At 36.4% G+C, this 22,781-nt stretch overlaps 2 protein-coding genes across 3 annotated transcripts; one reads left to right on the forward strand and one right to left on the reverse strand.

Moving 5' to 3' along the window:
- Positions 1 to 247: 247 nt before the first annotated feature.
- Positions 248 to 4,578, reverse strand: LOC106139625 (facilitated trehalose transporter Tret1). The gene is made up of 4 exons (XM_013341105.2): positions 4,444 to 4,578; positions 3,342 to 3,477; positions 2,616 to 2,761; positions 248 to 1,975 (listed from the first exon to the last, which is right to left on the reverse strand). The coding sequence occupies exons 1-4, from the start codon at positions 4,483 to 4,485 to the stop codon at positions 800 to 802; spliced, it is 1,500 nt and encodes a 499-aa protein (XP_013196559.1). The 5' UTR covers positions 4,486 to 4,578; the 3' UTR covers positions 248 to 799.
- Positions 4,579 to 13,160: 8,582 nt separating this feature from the next.
- On the forward strand, positions 13,161 to 22,768 carry LOC106139635 (facilitated trehalose transporter Tret1-2 homolog). Of its 2 annotated transcripts, XM_060951570.1 has the most exons (5): positions 13,199 to 13,286; positions 13,430 to 13,495; positions 18,875 to 19,245; positions 20,556 to 20,691; positions 21,363 to 22,768. In XM_060951570.1, the coding sequence occupies exons 3-5, from the start codon at positions 18,883 to 18,885 to the stop codon at positions 22,571 to 22,573; spliced, it is 1,710 nt and encodes a 569-aa protein (XP_060807553.1). In that variant the 5' UTR covers positions 13,199 to 13,286; positions 13,430 to 13,495; positions 18,875 to 18,882; the 3' UTR covers positions 22,574 to 22,768. The 2 variants fall into 2 exon arrangements, with proteins under 2 accessions (XP_013196571.1, XP_060807553.1); XM_013341117.2 differs by lacking the exon at positions 13,430 to 13,495 and having other exon boundaries at positions 13,161 to 13,286.
- Positions 22,769 to 22,781: the final 13 nt, after the last annotated feature.

Below are 22,781 nucleotides of genomic sequence, written 5' to 3' on the forward strand. Positions count from 1 at the left end.
ACAAGAGTTTTACCCGCAGCTTTGCCTGCGCGCGAATTTGGCGCCGCCTACAAGAGATACGAATTTAGTGCCACCAAGAAATAGGTGACGAATTTAGCGCCACTTACAAAACAATACAGGTTTCTCGCAAAATCTGACGGGAACGAGAAAGTGGAAGATTGTAGCCGAAACTTTGTTTATTTTTTTATATTTGTATTTTAAAAGTATTAATGTAAGAAATTTGAATGAATAAGTGAATAATAAAATATAACTGACTTATAGACTTTATTGAGTTCGGTAGTCATAATAAAAGAAATCAACAAACAAACAAACAATCATTCAACAGATTCATTTCACTGCCACGAGCTCTTCACGTCCGACTTCAGTCCTAGACCCACATTAACGTTATCAACGATAACTTATCAATAATTATCTTGAATAATAAATCTGAATGATTTTGTGCGGTATGATATAATTACTACATAATTGTTATATAATGCTGGTGTTCCCGCGGCACTTTAGAAATGGACTACTCTATAACTTTCCCATGGATGTCGTGAATGGCGACTAAGGGAGAGACTTGGGATGCTTCTTGTAGGCGATGGGCTAAGAAATTTTCACCAAACTTCGTTAACGTACTTATATACATACGATAAAATTACGCCTCTCCCTAAAGGGTAGACAGAGGTTTCATCTTTCCACTTGTCGCGATCCCTGAAAAATTTCCGCTTCATCCATATTCATCGATCTAAGCACATTAAATCTTATTAAAGCTTTTATTAAGGTTCATTTTGAATTAATAATTCCATAGATTTCATCTTTAATGCAATAATGGGCTGCTGCACCTTCGTTCAGACTTCCTACGTCTATACAACGTTACCGGATCCAACTCCGTAGGTTTTTCATCAGTTCCACCCAACTTTCTCCCTCTAAACTCATCTTCTATCTGCTGCAAAGTCCTGCCCTTAGTCTCCGGCATCAGGAACCAAATCACCACCAGGTTTAGTGTTATCAGACCTGAATACACGAAGTAAGTCCCTTCGATTCCTATGTTGTTAGTTAAAGAAGGAAACGTCATGAGGGCTAGAAACATGAAAACTGAAAGAGACCAAGTACTGATTGTACTGCTGATAGCTTTATATTCCAACGGGAACACTTCCCCAGCTATAATAGTCGGCAATGGGATCATACCCACAGCTACTGTAAAGAATTGGACATTTATTAACAGCAAAGGGATCCATTGGGCGTCGTACGGGAGTATGCCCTTATTCCTGGCGTACACATAACCAGCAATGGCCATGTGACTCAACACACACAGACTGCCAGAAGAGAACATCATAGTGCGCCTGTTCACCTTGTTAATCACAAACACTGCAATCGCATTCGATACAAGTCTCTGCGTGTCCAATGCTATCATCCAGAAATGCGCATTCGCATCAGGTCCTACTATCAAACGGATGATGACAGTGGAGTACGCAGCCATAGTGGTCCCGCCCACAAATTGGATCATGCAGAAAGCGGATATCATGAGAAGATTTGGTTTGTAGAACTCTTTCTTTTGTATAGTCGATATCGCTTGCTTGAATAAGTTCTCTTTTCTCTCGTTTTCTCTGTTCGCCGCTTTTTCGATGAGTATTCTTGCGTGTATCATCTCTTCCAGCTCGTCGTCTTCATCGTAACCTCTGAGCCACTTAAATACTTTTCTGCATTTGTCGTATTGTCGTTTGGAAGCGAGCCAGCTTGGAGATTCTGGGGCGTAGATGGCCATTAGGAGACTAAAGAAAGGGAAAAAGACGCAAACGAGGGCTGTTTGTTGCCAGTCTATGAGGGAGCCTAGTAGATGGACGAAAAAGATACCGAAGGCCTGGGCTAAGGCTACCAGGGTGAGGAAGGCGCCGCGGTTCTTGGGACTGGTGTATTCTCCGATGAGAACGGAGCGGACCGGCACCATCATGCCAAACGATAGGCCTTGCAGAATTCTGCCGATGAGCAGCATCTGAAATTATCAAGTTGCTGATGAATTTCTGTGTAGTTTTATTGACGGTTGGTAGATTCATTTCATTAGGTAGAAAACAGTAGACTGCGTTTATGAAGATAAAATATCTGTGTATCTCGAAGTTTATATTTGGGATAGTAACCTGAAGTATATCTGGTCCTCGCTAAAAGACATGTATAGCAGAATTGTCAAAAATGGTTTTGTGATTGAGACGATTGTCTCAAAGCCAAGTTTTGGTGCTGCGTATAGGATAAATTGATTGAAAAAGATAGAATTTATTGCACATAAAATTATAACAATAAATGTATCCTAAACTTATGTATGTTAAGGTAATGTACTGCCTTATCGCATTATGCAATCACTTCCTGCGTAAATCGTAAGTATACTAGGAGATCATGAGCTAGCCCACTACTCACTAGGCTAGACGCTTTCGGTCCTTATGTATTCTGCGTGCAGAGGACTGCTCGTCCTTTAATTAATTCATGTTCGTAGCTGATACAAACATACATAAAATCACGCCTCTTTCCTGGAGGGGTAGGCAGAGATCTTTCCACTACATCTTTCACTTTTGTAGCTGATCTTTTATAAATAGTAGGAAATCTTATGATGATAGGTTTTTTTGTCAAGTTTTTCATTGTACCTCGAAGTTTACTGCCAAGATGGTGATGACCCAGCCCACTAAACTTGGCGCTGTCAGTGCCAGATGGACTATCTTGCGGCCAAAACGCGACATGATGGGAGGCGCCACGAAACTGCCCACAAGGAGTAAGATGCCCGTCACCGCAGCTGCAAGTATTTAAATTTGATTATTATATAAGCAATGCTGATATTTTTATAATCAATCTTTAGGCTATTAAACAAATAAGTGCGGAAATTGGACAAAATGTCGCCATTCATGAGATAAAATAGTCAGTACCGTAATAGTTATTTATAGACGACCTTTAACGGCCGCAGCGGTAGTACGCTTGTCTTTGACACCAGAGGTCCCGTGTTCGAATCCCAGCCAGGGCATGATGATAAAAGAACTTTTTCTGATTGGCCTGGGTCTTGAATGTTCTATATTAAGTACCTTTTTATTATAAAATATAGTATCGTTAAGTAAGTATCTCGTAACACAAGTCTCCCACTTACTTCGGGGCTAACTCGATCTGTGTAATTTGTCCCGTATATACTTATTTTGTGTACCTGGTTGACCGAGCTTTGCTCGGTTTTTTGTTTTTGGTAGAACGTGTTATTTGAAAATTATATTTAGTATGAATTGCATACTGATAAAATATGAATAATTATTAATAATTTTAATAATAATCATTTTATTCCACAAAATACTGGTGATGTGAAGTAACACAAAATCTCAGTAAATACCGACCTAGCCAAGACTCTGCAGCCTCAGTGATGGTGACTGCACTCCCAGGGTATTTCAGCTGAGGCAAGAGGATCCCGGGGTAGCCCAGCGTGCAGCCGTGGCCCACGATATTGCAACACACAGCTCCCGTCACGAAACACTGGAAATATCCCATTGGAATATTTTTTTTAATAGGGTTATCACCTACAAATCAAAGTGCAGCCGAAGTTCTTGGTATCTTGCCACAAGAGCACCATATTTTTTTAGATTTTTTATTAATTATTAGGTATATTTTATTGTTCTTTTTTCAGATTAGGTTTAATTGTATTACATACATAGGTACATACATATCGCCACGTCCATATCCCCTGCGGGGTAGACAGAGCCAACAATCTTGAAAAGACTGAATGGCCACGTTCAGCTATTTGGCTTAATGATAGAATTGAGATTCAAATAGTGACAGGTTGCCAGCCCATCGCCTTAAAAAGGATCCCAAGTTTGTAAGCCTATCCCTAAGTCGCCTTTTACGACATCCATGAGAAAGAGATGGAGTGGTCCTATTCTTTTTTGTATTGGTGCCGGGAACCACACGGCATTAATTATATTAAGTTTATTTTAATTAGTTTGTAATGATACCTACTAGTAACTTTAAATCAAATTGGGGCAAAAAATTTTAACATTTTGTTTTTTTTTTTGTATGTAAAGATTTGGGGCTTCTTTTGAGAGAGGATCCAGAGAGCAACCAGATTTAAAGTCAAGTGCGAGATGATGAGTAAAACCTTAAATCCATCCATACATATAATAAAAGAAAGCGGATATTGTGGTCATTTTTCAAGTAAAGACATCGGTCAGTTACAGAATAGAATAGATTTATTTTCAAAATTGAATACAAGGTATCACTTATTGACTTCACATCACTTAAATCTAATTATAACTACGACCGCTTCCAAAGCGCGTGTGTAGAAGAAGCGGCGGAACAAACTACACTGCAGCATTTTCATCGGACGTTAATTTACAAATACATAGATCTCTTAAATCTAAATCGTGGACGAATGCACATTGTCTACATTAAAAAACATGAATGAATGTAGAACTAATATAAATACCTAATAAAAAAGAGACTTACTTGTCTCAAAAAAGGCGAGAACGTCTCCTTTCTTCCGGCCATCTCGGCACACTTGTCATTTCACGTGGTTCCCTATTGATAATAACGGCAATCTCTGATAATAAATACAATGTCTCCCCATCGGCAAAACGTGTGCGATAAGATTAATATATATCGAAAAGCTATCAAGGGACAATCGTAAAAGATAATAGACATCTCAATAGTGGAATCTGATTTTTGCTTGTAGCTGTAACTGATATAAATATTGCACAATCGGTAAAATGAAAAGAATTAAATGTGCAATTTTATTATGTAACTAGTTGTGCCCGCGACTAATATGGAATAGTTATTTTGGGCATCGTTAAAGCCCTCAAGGGTGAATAATTTTCCCCGTTTTTTTCACTTTTCCCATTATTTCTTTGCTCCTAATAGTTGTAGCGTGATGTAATATTATTTGCTTTATTGGCTTTCTCGATAAATGGTGTATTCAACACAAAAATTTTCAATTCGAACCAGTAGTTCCTGAGATTAACGCGTTCAAACAAATAAACAAACTCTTCAGCTTTATAATATGTATCTCTCCGCTTGGATTTCACGGGTCTATACACCCCGGATTTTTGAGAGGCTTGCTTGGGGATATGAACCAACACGTAGAGGTCCTTTGGAGAAGTTGATGTTATGTTGTTCTCCTGCCAAAACCCGTTCCCGGCCATATCAATAGATGATATGTCCATGAACAGGTCTCGGCAGGAGGTGGAGCTATTACAAAATAAGGGAAAGGAATATGGGTTATGGAGATGACGTTTGGATGGATTTAATCTGGGCTATTGCTGGAGAAGTTCGGACACCTGCCATAATCATGAATACGTGACTATTATGTGGCAGATGGTGACTCGCCACTCACTAAATGGGCCCCTCAAATCAGTCACCATGATAAGCAACAAAGGGGCAATATCGGCGTGGGTGGCTAAGGATGTCGAGAGGTGAGACTGCGGGGCGTGAAATCGTGGTGATCCAGTCAGGCACCCCCGGCGTTATGACATTTTACACTTCCATCCTTCGAGCTTATAGCTCTCGCGACTCCTCTCTGACCGGCCGGTAAAGGCAAGCCAGAGGTAGGGGTCCTGTCCCTCATCGGTTTCCACTCCGACCTTGGCGAAGGAAGATCGGAGGCGAGGAACAGGGGCCTCCCCTGGGAGCACTCAGGTCCGTGGGGTCGCTACTCCCCAACAGCTCGCCACAAGCTGCCCTGCGGAGACTGATTGCACTGAGAAGGTGACCCAGAGGGCGATGGGGTCGTCACGTCCCGACGCCTTTTAATATGTATTATTATTATTAGTTACGTCAAAAAGATGTGAGAGAAGTCTCACGTTAAAAATAACGCCTTGTCATTTTAGATACACACATTCTTATATATTATTGCAAAATTTTCTTGAAAGGAACAAAATATGTATGTAAGTACTATATTGTTCCCTTCAAGAAAATTTAATTTAATAGTTACAATAAGTAGATATGCACCACAGAATAGGTATACAAAAAATCCTGCTCCAACTAACAAACTTGGGATTCTTCTGTAAGACGATGAGCTAGCAACCTAACACCGCTCGGATTTGAATCTCAATTTTGTTCATTGGGTCACAACATTGCCTGCAGTCTTTCGGGTCTGTTGGCATTGTCTACCCCGTAAGGGTTGGAGACGTGGCTATACCTATATGTATGTATGTACCTTAATTGATATTTTGTCGCCAATGAAAAAAAAGCTTATGGTTTTATCTTCACATATGGGTATTTTTTATATATATAATTAATCTTTATAAAAAACCCAAATGTGATGACTAGCTAAGTATCTATGTATGTATATTTTATTCATCACCATAGTTATTTAATTATCGGTGATAGAAATATTTCTGTAAACCTGTTATAGTAAATGATCATAGGTATATAATATATAGAAGAACGCAATACATGTCAATACTCAAAAAAGTATTCGATCAAACATTTTATGCCAAACGAAAAAGAATTGTAAAGTTTCATTTGGAACTCTTAGGTTTAAATTATTTTTTAAAAGGAACTTATGATAAATAAATGTAATTGCATTAAGGATTATCCCAAAAACAAGGATTTATTTTATTTAACTTGAGAAACAAATTTTAATATTATTTTAGTTCGTTTCAATCCAATATGGACAGTAAATAAAATAAAGCAAACGTAGCTTGAATTAATCGGGGACGACCTGGACAAAGGTTACCCAAATTTTTGCATAACCAGGGAGGGTTATGCAAAAAAATCCCTTTGACCCTGAGGTTAAGCAAAAACATAGAAAAAACAGAGGCGAAAACACATTCCTTGACAAATAATAATAACAACAGGTAAGATACTCCTTCTGCAATCAGAATCTCTTTATTTACGAATGTGATGAAAAAAACATGTAACAAATAATAGATATAATTAATATTATTTATTTATTAAAATTCTACAATTTTTTTTGTACTAGGTTCTTTTTTCATGTTCAATAAAGAGTTTACAAACAATAGCTCTTCTAGAGTTTATAATTCTACGACCGTCGCGATCAAGTCAGCTTCGGCCGTAAACTTGGCATTGCGATATCGCAACTCAACCACTGACCGTCGCCAGGAGGCCTTATATCGAATTCGCGGTCAATGGAACTCTTTGGACTACCGCCAGGGAAATTTCGTGCAAGCTGTAAGTACCTGTCTTTTATACATACCTACACTAATAATCACGTTTGCATCCCTCACGGGGTAGACAGAGCTGGGCTTATCAAGACTAGAAGGTTACGTTCAGCTGTCGTTATAATAATGGAATTGAGATTCAAATGGTGACAGTAAAAGAAGAATCCCAATTTAGTCTGCCTACCCTTCCGGTAAAGAGGATATCATATGAGTACCTAGCATGCCAGTTCAGCCTAAAACCGATTCGCTATGAGTAATTAAATTCTTCTTTGCCAAGTTACATTGCGTACATATAACTTTTTAAAAATAAAAACTTTATAATCAAATTTTAAGACGTAATTTTTTGCGATAATTTTTTTCCATTGGTTTGGCAAAGTTTGAGGTAACATACGTACATAACAATATATGCGCACGCGGCGAAAGTAGACAACTTGCGCAAGAAGCTTAGTCGACAAGTTCTTTCCGTCGCGTCGAGGGATGTGTCCTGTCGATACCTACTGGATATCGATATAATATTGTAAATGAATACTTTAACAACTATTAAGTATGTAAATTGATTTGTGATTGTAATGTGTTGTGTTTATTTCAATTTCAACAATTAGGTAAGTATTATGCGATTGGTAGAAGAAAAAATAGGAAACAATCAACAAATTTCCTCTGTACTTCTCTCAATCTTTCCATCGCATGATCAATTTCCAGTTGCAATCTTAAAAAAATCTTGTTAATGATTCTTAATTCTGATTCAGATAAAGAATACAAACTAAAACTCAAACTGTCTGTAAAAAAAATAAAAGACAAATTTAACCACGTAGGTTAAGGTAATTAAAAAATATTTTACACTTCATTCAATTTGTGTTTTTTATTTCCTGTTTTGCAATAGATCGACCATGTTACGTGGCTAATTATTGTCTGACAAAAGCAAGAGATGACTTGGCAATATACCAATACACTAGTCCTTGGCTCAGAAAATTCACTAGAATATTGGGGAAACAAAACACTGAGTTATTTTTAATTTTTTTACAATCACTTAATAAAAGTATTAATTTTTACTTTTATTTAATTAATCCTCATAATATAACTGAGGGCAACTGTACGTGTACGATTTAATAGAAGACTAACAATAAACAATTCTTTTACATATTTTTTTTTGTTATCGATATAATTTTTATCGACAGAAAATGACAACAGTACTTATATGTCTTCATGTCATTATTTTATAAGTGATCGAAACGAAAATCATCAGTTTTTTCGGTTAATATGTTGTTAATATTTAAAAAAAAAACAAAACTGAAAGCAAGGAAAAGGTTAACCTCGCTATTGGTAACGTTTTGAACCACGTTAAAATGGAATCTGCAGAACATTTTTTAATATATATTTTTTTAATAATTACTTAGCTACTTGTGTGGTAGACTTGACAAAATAACTACTTACCTATTTATTTTTTACCATATTTGTATTTCTATATCCAGGCAGGCCCTGAACGCATTTAGTATCACAGTTATAACTGCGTAAAGGTCATGCATTGTTTCATTTTGCTCTAGTAATAGGTACCTATGCACAGAATACATATATACATACATATGGTCACGTCTATATCCCTTGCGGGGTAGACAGAGCCAACAGTCTTGAAAAGACTGAATGGCCACAGGTTGACAGGATGACAGGTTGCTAGCCCATCGCCTAAAAAAGAATCACAAGTTTGTAAGCCTATCCCTTAGTCGCCTTTTACGACATCCATGGGAAAGAGATGGAGAGGAGAGGTCTAGAATAACATATTAAAATAAACATTCTAAGAATTTGTAAAACTATTGATCTGATTGTGTGGATTCAGTTTTGGACCATGGATGTATCGCATTTTCCGGCGGAAAAAACTCTGGACATGATAAGTATATATAATCGGTGAACGGTCGGAAAAAGGCGGGAAGATTTTTCTTTTTTTTTTTTCATGGTGTAACTTGCACACAGAAAACTAATTAGGTGTTAACACCTGTGGTTTAGTGTTCAGCAGACTTCTAAAATTAGATGTTTTGACTTGAATCCTTTTGTAATCATATGTTAACTGTTTTTACTTTTACTATTCATACCTTACCTTAATTTAATGTTACGCTTACTCAGCTCTTTCGTTCGCGTCTTTGCGAGTTCATAATCTAATATGGAGGTCACACGCTTCGTGTAAAAACCTGATTTATCTACTCCAGAATCGTGGTCTCCTTTTCTGAAAGGACTCAACATTTTCTATCTGCCAATCACTCAATGCCAAGGGGGTCTCGTGTTTATAGCATAATTAGGTATCGTTTCTCATAAATTTTAATACATATATTAACTTTATGAGTAAAGATGGTCACGTCAAATAGCTTTAAGCCATTAAATTGTATGGACATTCAAGGGGATGAATTCTTTCCGAGGTTAGCGATATTTAGAAGAATAACTGATCACTGACCCAGTTAACAACACAAAGGCTACGTCAAACAAGCTAAGATATAAAATCACATGATGCCTTATCAACAACACTCAACAATAATAAAGCGTACGTCAATAATACGAGTACTATGCATGGTTGAACGAAAAGTTAAACAATAACTAATACTATCATAGTAGTGACTTTACGTAGCGATTATTGTCTGTAAACCAGGACCCTATACACATTATGACGGCCTCTGTGGCGCAGCGGTAGTACGCTTGTCTGTGACACCGGAGGTCCCGGGTTCGAATCCCGGCCAGGGCATGATGAAAAAAGAACTTTTTCTGATTGGCCTGGGTCTTGGATGTTTATATATGTATGTAAGTATTTATTATAAAATATAGTTTCGTTGAGTTAGTATCTCGTAACACAAGTCTCGAACTTACTTCGAGGCTAACTTAATCTGTGTAATTTGTCCCGTGGTCTTCATCTTCGTTCATCATCATTTCATTTCATTCATCCAGCGTTAGTCCCTATTACCCCCATATCTTGAGACAGAAGCCCTGGTCGCACCCTTTTGACCATGGTCTAGGATTGGATTGGAAATGTACAAAAGGGTCCACGTTCATTACGGTTAATTGTGATTGTTTGTATGGTTCATTGATTAAGATTTCTAGAACGAAAATAAACTAAAAAACAAATACACTTAAAAAAGTATATTATTTTATTTGCATAAACTAACTAGTTAAAGATGATCATGCCGTGTGGTTCCCGGCATCAATAAAAAAAGAACAAGACCACTCCATCTCGTTCTCATGGATGTCGTAAAAGGCGACTAAAGGATAGGCTTATAAACTCGGGATTCATCTTTTAGGCGATGGGCTAGCAACCTGTCACTATTTGAATCTCAATTCTATCATCAAGCCAAATATCTGAAAGTACCTTAATCAGTCTTTTCAAGACTGTTTTCTCTGTCTACCCCGCAAGGGATATAGACGTGACTATATGTATGTTAAAGACGGAAAGAGTGAAAGGGACCTCTAAAAGTCAAATCTTAATTTAGACAAAGAAAACTTAAAAAAGACTCCAAATTGAGTCGTTTTGCTTGAACGCGTTCTCTGATGGAGTAATGACCCTTACCTGACTCCAAGTCCAAGGTCGCGAACACCAGTCACTTCCTACAGTAGTATTATTTTAATCAACAAAATATATTTCCCTATAGAAAATAACTAATTTGTACTAGGTAACGTTTTTTGTAACAATGGCAAGTTGGTAAGTTGTAGATACTTACTACATGATAATAGGTTAGTTAGTTTGTGCCTTTGTCCAAGAAAGGCTAATTAATTTGTGATTCTTCTTGTATTCGATGGGCTAGCAAACCTGTCACTGTTTGAATCTCAAATCCATTATAAAGCAATGAGGTACAAAGGCGGACTTATCGCTAAAGCAATCTCTTCTATTCAACCTTTGGGTGGAAGGAAACTAATTAATAGAAAGGCGATTGGTGCATAAAATAAAATACAAAGCGTAAATATATCTATATATATTATGTATTTATACATATAGTAACGTCTATAACCCTTGCGGGGTAGACAGAGCCAACAGTCATCAAAAGACTGAAAGGCCACGCTCAGTTGATAGAATTGAGATTCAAATTGTGACCGTTTGCTAGCCCGTTGCCCGTTATTTTAACCTATCCCTTAGTCGCCTTTTACGACATCCATGGGCAAGAGATGGAGTGGTCCTATTCTATAGCCTGGATACGGTACCAATAGGAAAATTATGTATATGGCGTATGTATATGTATGGCGTAACGTTTGTCGGGACAGCTAGTTGATACTAAATTGTGTTTCATAATTATACATACATACATACATATGGTCACGTCTATATCCCTTGCGGGGTAGACAGAGCCAACAGTCTTGAAAAGACTGAATGGCCACGTTCAGCTATTTGGCTTAATGATAGAATTGAGATTCAAATAGTGACAGGTTGCTAGCCCACCGCCTAAAAGAAGAAACCTATTAGTTTAGTAGGTAGTACGGTAGTCTCTGCCTACCCCTCCGGGAAAGAGGCGTGATTTTATGTTTTGAGTTAGGTACCTACCTCCATTTATGTAACCTACTGTACTCTTTAAGGTGTAAAAAATAGTTGTTAATTGATTCATAATCTTAGGCCGGTCAATAAAAACCATAATGTACCTACCTGACTGAGACGGATCTCCATTATGTTACTGCCTGTTAAGTTGGTGTTGGTACCAATTTTAAAGTAAAAAATCTAAAATAATTTACTTTTTAACATACATACATACATATAATGACGACTATATTACCTACTTGCGGGGTTGATAGAGCCATCGGTCTTGAAAAGGCTAATAGGCCACGATTAGCTGTTAGGCTTAATGATAGAATTGAGATTCAAATAGTGACAGGTTGCTAGCCCATCGCTTAAAAAAGAATCCCAAGTTTGTAAGCCTATCCCTTAGTCGCCTTTTACGATATCCATGGGAAAGAGATGGAGTGGTCCTATTCTTTTTGTATTGGTGCCGGGAATCACACGGCACCTTTACTTAGCAATTTTACTTTAAAATAATCTTCTGCGCAGCGTTAATAGAGTAGAATTTTAATCGACTTATGTGCCGGATTCTTTATTTGTAAATTATGTTGCCTATTGTACCATACCTAGTATGTCTAATTGGACATTTTTTATGCATTTTATTAAATAATTATGCTTCCTAGTTCGATTCCAAGAAACACGAATGACTGGTGTTTAGTTTTATTGTTATTTTATATTTAAATATGAGATGGAAAATAACTAAATTAAATTCAGCTAATAGTGGCCATCAAGACTTATGGCTCTGTTTACCCCGTAATGGATAAAATGCAGCTAAATGCAAATAAAATAACCTTTTCACCTGTTGAAACGATGCGACACACATTAACGTACAAAAATAAATATTGATTCTTCAATATAAATAATAGTTTTAAGAGAGGTCGGCGAAAGTTGCAACGCCTGTTGCTGTCACTGATTAGCTGCTAGTGTTGGGCATGATTCATATCGATAAATTTAATAGTTACAAGTATTTTTTTTTATTCACTCGCTTTCCTCCCGTTGAACGAAAAATTGTTTTTAATCAAATTAAATGTATAATATGAGCAGAATTTGTGCATATTTAAATAAGCTCTTAATTTCAAATGTAAAAGTAATTAACAACACGGGAGTCGCTTCCTATTTCCCCCCCATGACCTACCGTCAATAGTAATAAAAAGTAATTAATCTTACAAACATACCACCTTTTTCCCAAGGTTCTAGCTAATAAGATGGCATGTTTATAAAAATGTCAATAGAACTAAGTAAGAAGAAAATACGAAGAAGAACAATAGAAGTAAGCTGCGAACTTACATTTCGCCCACTTCATTTAATTCTTACAAAATTGTGAATACATCAGAAACTACTTAACCGATTTTGTTAATATTATATATAATACATACTTTTTTATTTCAACAAAATCAGACCAATATAGTTCGAAAGTTATATAATTAATTACAAACATAACATACTTACGTATAAATTAATATTTTGCCCTAAGTCGATATGTTCAATAATAATTATCGATAGTTTCCCATCACTATAGTCGCGTGCCGCCTCACTGTGAATGGAAGTGTGTGTATCAGTTAAGTGATAGTGATTCACTGCACAAGCCGTCTGTTTTTATTATTAGATATTATTTGTTTTGTTACCGCCTCGAAAAATCTTGGATATTTATTAAGGTACCTACTTACTTTTTACTAGATATTTAATTGATACATACCTACAAGCATACGTTTATATAAAATCACGCTCTTTTCCCGGAGGATAATTATTAGCACGAACCCTGCATGCTTATTCCTTTTTTTACAATCGGGAACATCAGGTCAAGAGTACCCGAAACCGACGAGATTGCATGAAGAGACTTATGAATGTGGATGAAGCAAAAGAGGTACGTAATTAATCTACGAATTTAAATATAAAAAACAAGTTACACAAGACATAGATGTTATTCTAGCATTTAAATAGTATAGTTTTATTAAACGCCTTTTATAAAAAGGGGTTTTTATTTTGACCTGTATGTTTGTATTACTTCTGTCCGCAATTATCTCGCGTTTCGCTGAACCGATTTTGATGTTTTCAGGAAAGTTTTTGTTACTCTTTTAGAAATTTAACCGATTGTCCATTGCCTAAATATAAGAGTCATATAATTACTTCTTTCTACACATACGAGACTGTGGGTTTTGTCTACCCCGTAAGGGATAAAGACGTCACTCTTATATATTTTTTTCTTTACGGTGTTTCTCATAAAATTTGAACTCTGACCCAGATTCTCAGAGAAATTGGTCGATGACGTCATTATTATCAGTAATCATTGTTTTTGGTTCAGTTTGGTCACATGATGCGGTGATAAAAATATAGTTACATGCAATTATTGTGTTTTAGCCGGCATGTAGTTCACTTGCCGGCAGAACCCATTACAAACGTACATAAAATCAAGCCAGTTTCCCAGAGGGATAGGCAGAGACTACATCTTTCCAATTGGCGCGATCCCTGCATACTCTTGCGCTTCATCCACATTACATATAATCACGTCTATATCACCTGCGGGGTAGACAGAGCCAACAGTTTTCATAAGACTGAAAAGCCACGCCCAGCTTCTTGGCTTAATGATAGAATTCAGATTCAAATTGTGACAGATTTATAGCCCATCGCCTAAAAGAGGAATCCCAAGTAATATATATTAGAGATGGAGTGGTCCTATTCTTTTTTCTATTGGTGCCGGGAACCACACGGCACATGTAGGATTATCAGTTTCGAGTACTCTTGACTTGATCAATGATCATTCGCCAGGACGTCCCTGATATGATGAAAACCTATGTCTTATTACTGGACTAAATGATCAACTATCATTTTAGATAGGTAATCTTTGTGTCAAATCTACTTACAAAAAAAATTCAAATTCAAAATTTTTTATTCATTATTATAGGATATTATTATATCGCTTAATAATTGTCGTATGGTTTAACAACTTGGTTGACGTCAAATATATTACTTAAAAACTAAGTTTACTGCCGCTTCCAAGGCGTCAGTGCAGAAGAAGCGGTAACAAACTGCACTGCAGCATTTTCTTTAACAACGTCAACTTCACAATATTAAATTATACTTAGAATATAATGTGGACGGGAGAATACATTGTTCACGGGAGATTTATATATTTATGAGATTTAATATTGAAAAAAGAAATATATATATATATATATATATTTTATGGATAGCCAATTTTAAAAAGATTTATGTACAGAGTGTACTGAAATTTTGATTTAAGTTCAAATTAAACTACAATTAATTACGAGGTTCCTGTGCCAAGCTCGAGCCAGATGTGTTACAGACTTAGGTAATAAATCTTAGAGGTACTAAAGGCTAAATATAGGTATAGACTTTAGGCATTAATTTATTTTCTGGTTCAAGGCAAGCTAGGTTGGTTGGGAAACTTACTTGCTCAATACTTCCCAATACACATTTTAAACCATCAAAATTGTTTAGTCCTAGTACGTACCTAATAATGTCTAAATGATCTAGGTTTTGGACTTGGATGATATTTGTTATTAGATAACTACTTCATCTCTTTCTCAAGGATATCGTAAACGGTGACTACAGGATAATAAACTTGGGATTCTTCCCTTTGGATAGGGACCTATGGATTTTATAAAACAGCTGACAAATACAATAGGAACACTAAATTATGATATTATGGTATGCGTTTTTTCAGCAAGATAAAACATTAAACTGAATTCTTATCAGACACAATTTTAAAGTCATATAATATGTATATCTTCTGAGATAACTTTATCAATATCAAGGTTGTATGTTAGCTGTGATGCGGAAATGGTAAATTGGAAACATTTCCATATATAAGTATATATAACAAACCGAAACAATTGTTCAATTAGTATAAAAACATAAGAAAACTATATATAATTAACATAAATAAAGTCACGCCTCTTTCCCGGAGACTACACCTTTTCACATGCCACGATCTCTGAATATGTCTGTCGTTCCGCCCAGAGACAGATCAAACGTTCATAAATAACACTACAGTAAAACTCCAATTATCCGAACTCCGACTATCCGAACTCCGACTATCCGAATCGCCGATTATCCGAATCAAATCAATCAATCCGAAAACGGTTGAAGACCGCAAAACAGCTTACATTGACGGAGATGTTTAAAAAACAATGATTTTTATTTCTAAACTTGTACATAAGTACATTTTATTTATATTTAAAACATGTGAAAATTTCATGTTTCTTTCATTTAATTCAATAAAAAAATAATGCAATATCAAAACGTAGCTTTTATTCTCGCCAAAGGCAATTTTTTTTTTAAATCCGATTATCCGAATATTTGATTATCCGAATGGGTCCCGGTCCCCATTAATTCGGATAATTGGAGTTCTACTGTACTTATAAACTCATACTCAAACTCAAAATATTTATTGCATAACTGTGAAGATATGAAGATGGAATTATATTTAACAGTATCAATAGTTAGCCCCTTCAGGCATGCAATATTTGTTAGTATTGAAAATATATTAAATAATACAGACAAAAAGCTTTTTCTAAACATAACATTACATAGAATACGTATAATCACGTCTATATCCGTTGCGGGGTAGACAGTGCCAACAGTCTTGAAAAGACTGAAAGGCCACGTTCAGTTGATTGACTTTAAGATGGAATTGAGATACAAATAGTGACAGATTGATAGCCCATCGCCTACAAGAGGAATCCCTAGTTTATAAACCTATCCCTTAGTCGCCTATTAAAACGGGAATCCATGGGAAAGATATGTAGTGCTTATATTCCAAAGTGTCGTAAACCTCACGGCACTAACACTGCCTAAACTATTCTTTATTAAATTCGCAGGGAAGCGAAGCCCCGCGCAAAACTAGTTTCATTATCTTACTCGTATATAATAAAATTCTCGTGTCACAATGTTCGTTCCCGTACTCCTCCGAAACGGCTTGACCGATTGTCATGAAATTTTGTGATCATATTGAGTAGGTCTGAGAATCGGCCTACATCTATTTTTCATACCCCTTAGTGATAAGGGTTGTCCACCATTAACATTTTTTTTAACTAGAAATTACTTAAAAATTATTTATATGGCAAAACAACGTTTGCCGGGACAGCTAGTATACTTTAAAAATATCCTTGATTACTCAACCAACACATCTGTCTTCAATACACGCGACCATTGTTAGGGCCTTGGGCTAATTATTGCAAAAGGAGCGACTTTTATAAACTACCGACAAGGTTACATACATAAATAGATATATGCAAAGCCTCCGTACTAGGTTCCACTGAAAATCAGCGCATTGTGTAACCTCATCATACACATGCATATGCTGAGTGGAAACCCTTTTGGTCGCATCATGTATCTTTTTTTTATTTCTAAATTTCTAAATGTAATGTTACATCTTGCGCCAAATAAAGATTTTTCTTTCTTTCTTTCTTTCATATAATCACGTCTTTATCCCTTTCGAGGTAGACATAGCCAACAGTCTTGAAAAGATTGAACAACTCCGTCTCTTTCCCATGGATGTCGTAGAAGGCGACTAAGGGAAAAAGCTTATAAATTTGGGATTCTTCTTTTACGCGATGGGCTAGATGGGTGTAAAATTAAAAGATACGGTCAGATTACTATAAAATCATTTCAGAAAAGAATTCATAGTTAATAAATCCATGTAGTTTGCAACTTCTAGTCTTATTAATTGAAATTGCGTCATGCTTATGAATTGCGACGTTAACAATCAGCAGATTCATCATAAGATAAACGTATAATATTATAACTTTGCGCGTGCAAAATGCAAATATAGGTAAACATACAATCAAACATACAAATAATCACGTCTATTTCCCTTCCGGGGTAGACAGAACCAACATCTATATTTGTAAATTGACATCCGATGAAGATGCTGCAGTGTAGTTTGTTCCGCCGCTACTTCTACACATGCGCTTTAGAAACGGTAGTAGTTATAATTAGATTTAAGGGATGAGACGTCGTATCCAATTTTAAAAATAAATCTATTCTATTCTATTCTAACGGTCTTGAAAAGACTGATAAGCCACTTTCGACTGTTTGGTTTAATGATAGAATTGAGATTCAAATAGTGACATGTTGCTAGCCCATCGCCAAAAAGAAGAATTGTAAATCTTGTACGAGATAAAGATTTGATATGCATATGAATATACATATGTCACAGTAAATACATGTTGCAAAATCCGATTTTATTATCCTTAGTGCAATTAAGGGCTGAAAAAAATTATTTATAGACCAAAGAAAATAACATGAACCTTCTTAAGAAGGCCTTTCTAAAGAAAGGTTTATGTTATTTAAAAAGCCTTTCTTAATAAAGGTTTATGTTATTTTGGTACAAAGACAGAATACTAGCTCAAGTGATCTCTTTCAATAAATCTTAGAGTGGATGAAAATAGTTTTCAAATTAAACTGACCTTATTTTCTATCAAAGTAAATATATATATGTGAAGTGAAAGGTGTATCTGTTCATACTAGATAACACTATTTCTGATTTATCAGTCAGAGTTGAACGAACTTCAAACAGGACCCGAGTGTCGATATGACAATGCTACACTATTGTGACTAAATGCAGGAAAAATTTAAGGAAATTGACCATTTAAGTATAAGTATCTGCACGAGACGATTATTATAATCTTGATATAAAAATAATAAACATACATACATATAGTCACGTCTTTATCCCTCGCGGGGAAGACAGAGCTAACAGTGTTGAAAAGACTGATAGGCCACGTTCAGCTGTTTGGCTTAATGATAGAATTGAGATTCAATTAGTTACAGATTGCTAGCCCATCCCCTAAAACAAGAACCCTACGTTTTAAGCCTATCCCTTAGTCGCCTTTTACGTCATTCATGGGAATGAGACAGAGTGGTCCTATTCTCTTATTGATGCCAAAAATAAATAAAATGAAATAAGAAACAATAGACTCGAAGTGACCAATTTGACTAAACACAAAAATTCCATCCGTATTTACGGCGAAAATCTTCTTTGCCTCTCCCAGCTTTAATCCTGGACCATCCTCGCTATTCTGGAGAGGAGACTGCGGTGCGCCTTTAACCATGGATCCTGGATTGGGTGAGTCAAGTTTTTACACGAAGCGACTCCCATCTGACCTCCGCAACCTTTGCAGGGGAACCTAACTTGTATTCGGCTATATAACGTCTGCTGAAACTTTATAACTCATAAAACTCATAAAATCTTTAAAAATATATTATAATCATGTTCCAGGTAATATAATGACAAATGACGCTGGGCAACCGGTGGATTACGATGTTACTAAAGGAAAATTAACCGAAATATATAGAAAACTAGATGAAAAAGAAATTAGCAATGACACACACAAGGAAGTAAATGAAACAAATGTAAAAACTGACAAAACAGATGAAGTAAATAAAACAAATGTAAAAACTGACAAAACAGATGAAGTTAAAGATAAAACAGAGTCTGATAATGATGTTGCAAATGTAAATGAATTCTCGAATTATGTGCGTAATATAGTAACCTCAAACAATGGACTGGCAAATGAGAAACCTGACAAAGACGCGACTCTTTTGGCGGAATCGAACACTGTCGCGAGGTTTTCACCGTTTTGGAGACAGGTGACGTATCTAATCTATCTAAATTAACATACACACATTCATATAGTCACTATTTCATACATACATAAAATCACGCCTCTTTCCCGGAGGGGTAGGCAGAGACTACCTCTTTCCACTTGCCTATTTCACTATTTCATATAGTCACTATCTCAATTCTATCATTAAGCCAAATAGCTGAATGTGGTCATTCAGTCTTTTCAAGACTATTGACTTTGTCTGCCCCCCAGGGATATAGACGTGACCATATGTATGTATGTACATGCATATAGTCACGTCTATATCCCTTGTAGAAAAACAGAATGGGACCTCTCCGTCTCGTTTTCATGGATGTCGTTAATGCGACTAAGGGATAGGCTTATAAACTTGGAATTTTTCTTTTAGGCGATGGGCAAGCAACCTTTGACTATTTGAATCTTAATTTTATCATTATGCCAAAAAGTTCAACGTGGCGTGGTCTTTTTTAAGACTGTTGGCTCTGTTTAACCCGCAAGGGATATAGTCGTGATTATATGTATGTACTCGTAGATCTATGAAGAGAGATAACGGGTAGTATGCTACAAGCTAAAAAACATATTATTTCCTTGTTTCCAATTCGATTTGAGAATATTTTGCACCTTATCAATGACATTGATTATTCATGATGTACACTGCATCATAAATAATCAATGTCATTGATAAGGTTACTGCCAAGACTTTAGGTAGGTATACATCTACCCAGATGATAGACAACAATATCTGTTATGTATTACGATTTATGCATAAAGATGATAATTACCCGCACTGAATAGCTACAAACCATTTAAGTTTGTTAACTTGTTGACTTAATTTAAATTTTAAGTTAACTTGTGGATATTTGTAGTTACGATTTTATTGATGCCCAAAATACTTTAGAAAAATCATGCCTCTTTCCCGGAGGGTAGGGAGAGTAAATCTTTTCACTTGTCACGATCTCTGCCACACTTCTTCCTCTTCATCCACATTCATAACTCTGTTCATTCTTTTCTTTTCTATTTATTAGTGTTTTATTGTAACACAATAAGTAAAATTATGTATAAAAACAAAGTAACAACAGTGTCGTGTGCTCTTTTCCATGGATGTCGTAAAAGGAGACGAAGGGAAAAGCTTACAAACTTGGGATTATTTTTTAGGCGATGGGCTAGCAACCTGTCACTATTTGAATCTCAATTCTATCATTAAGCCAAATAGCTGAACGTGGCCATTTAGTCTTTTCAAGACTGTTGGCTCTATCATTTCCGCAAGGGATATAGTCGTGACCATATGTATGTATGTATGTAACAACTACATTTCAGTCACTAGCCGCAGCTGCTCCCATCTTCCTCAGCTTCACAGCGGGCCTCACGTCTGGATACTCCGGCATCCTGCTGCCCCAGTTGCAGGAGCCCGGCAGCCCTATTTACATTGATGAAAGCACCAAGTCTTGGATTGGTGAGTAAAGTATTAATTGTCTAACTTCCAACTTATACTTATAGAGAAATATCTAACTTATTCTTAGGAGATAATAAGAGAAAAATTGTGTTTTTTTTTATTTATTTTGTATATTTATGTAGGTACATCAAGGTAAAAAGATACAATTAGAACTTAGACTAAGAAGAAATTTAGTACAAGGGCACTTATTTCTAAAGAAAATGTCTTTTTGTAAGTATCTTAACCATACATACATACATACATATGATCACGTCTATATCCCTTGCGGGGTAGACAGAGCCAACAGTCTTGAAAAGACTGAATGGCCACGTTCAGCTATTTGGCTTAATGATAGAACCGAGATTCAAATAGTGACAGGTTGCTAGCCCATCGCCTAAAAGAGGAATCCTAAGTTTATAAGCCTATCCCTTAGTCGCCTTTTACGACATCCATGGAAAAGAGATGGAGTGGTCCTATTCTTTTTTGTAATAGTGCCGGGAACCACACGGCACTTACTTAACCAATTTTCATAAAAAACCTGACTCACCCAATTCAGGATCCATGGTCAAAGACATACCCCGGGCTCCTCTCCAGAGAGGCGAGGATGCAACCGGGACTAAAAGTCAGGAGGACGAGAAATGCATTTCACTCCTATTCCTCCTTTTAATAACTCCTACTTTATTTGTTTTCAGCTGCAATGGCGGCACTGCCTATGGCACCAGGATGTCTCATATCTGGCTGGCTTATGGAGAAGTTTGGTCGGAAACTATCACAGTACATCCTCTGCGCACCGTTCCTTCTCGGCTGGATCCTGATCGCCTGCGCGAATAACTTAGCCTTGATGTTATTAGGAAGGTTCTGCACAGGACTCTGCGTTGGTCTCTTAGGCCCATTAGGGCCTGTCTACATCGGCGAAACAACAGATCCAAAATACAGAGGATTTTTCCTGGCAGGAGTGTCTTTGGCCATAGCAGTTGGTCTCCTCGTTGCGCACTTACTTGGAACCTTCCTCAGCTGGCAAATCACAGCTGGGATTTGCTGTATATTCCCAGTTCTAACTGTAATTTTACTCGCTTTCGTCCCAGAAAGTCCAACTTGGTTAATCGGCCAAGGTAAAATTGAAAAAGGAGCTAAATCCTTCACATGGTTAAGAGGTGCTAGTCCTGAAGCCAACGCAGAATTAAAAGGCCTTCTAGATAAACAGAAAATACAAGATGCAGAACCAGAAATGAGTATTAAAGAGAAACTTCTAAGCCTTAAGAGTCCTGAGCTGTTAAAGCCATTGGGGATTATGATATTATTTTTCGTAACTTGCCAATTTTCAGGTGTTAACGCTGTAGCGTTTTATTCTATAGAAATAGTGGAGAAAGCTGTCGGGAAGGGTTTGGATCACTATATGGTGATGCTGGTTATAGATGCCTTAAGGACAGCCGTGTCTGTAGCTGCTTGTATCATCTGCAAACAATATGGAAGAAGACCATTGTGCTTCATCAGTGGAATCCTTACAGCGTTATCTATGGTCGGACTATCAATGTTCCTGTACTGGAAACCGCCTGATATGGCATGGTTGCCACTTATATTCCTAATGGTTTACATATGTGCAATTTCAATAGGGCTGGTTCCTTTACCCTGGATCATGTGTGGAGAAGTATTCCCTACAAGGGTTAGGGGCCTTGGATCTGGTATCAGCTCAGCTACAACATTCTTCGCATTTTTTGTAGTTGTCAAAACAGCTCCAGGAATGATGACTCATTTTGGAGAAGTCATCACGTTCCTTGTTTATGGAGTTATAGCTTTGATAGGAACTGGTATATTGTACTTCATCCTACCAGAGACAAAGGGAAAGAGTTTGCAAGAAATAGAAGACAAGTTTAAAAGGAGAAATGGTAAGAGCGAAGCATAATACTCGGAAGATGTAAGAAGAAAATTAAACTTACTAATATCTACATAGCTTAAAGCTAAGTAATTTTTAATCTGTGATACTCATTTTGTCATAAATGACGTTAATTAAAAAATAATACGTGTTATTTTGTGTATTATTTTTTCAAACTATTAACTTGATTCAAACTATTGTACTTGATGATGTACAAAGGAAACAAAATTGTAAAATA

The sequence above is a fragment of the Amyelois transitella genome, chromosome 25 (genome assembly GCF_032362555.1).
Source record: "Amyelois transitella isolate CPQ chromosome 25, ilAmyTran1.1, whole genome shotgun sequence".
Classification (NCBI taxonomy): Eukaryota; Metazoa; Arthropoda; class Insecta; order Lepidoptera; family Pyralidae; genus Amyelois; species Amyelois transitella.

Bases quoted from the DNA above. Each gene is read 5' to 3' on its own strand.
- LOC106139635 (XM_013341117.2), top strand. From the start codon at position 18,883: ATGACAAATGACGCTGGGCAACCGGTGGATTACGATGTTACTAAAGGA. The intron at 19,246-20,555 runs GTGACGTATCTA...ACTACATTTCAG, and splicing joins TTTCACCGTTTTGGAGACAG to TCACTAGCCGCAGCTGCTCC. The intron at 20,692-21,362 runs GTGAGTAAAGTA...ATTTGTTTTCAG, and splicing joins AAGCACCAAGTCTTGGATTG to CTGCAATGGCGGCACTGCCT.
- LOC106139625 (XM_013341105.2), bottom strand. From the start codon at position 4,485: ATGGCCGGAAGAAAGGAGACGTTCTCGCCTTTTTTGAGACAA. The intron at 3,478-4,443 runs GTAAGTCTCTTT...GGATATTTCCAG, and splicing joins TCTCGCCTTTTTTGAGACAA to TGTTTCGTGACGGGAGCTGT. The intron at 1,976-2,615 runs GTACAATGAAAA...TGATAATTTCAG, and splicing joins TCTTGGCAGTAAACTTCGAG to ATGCTGCTCATCGGCAGAAT.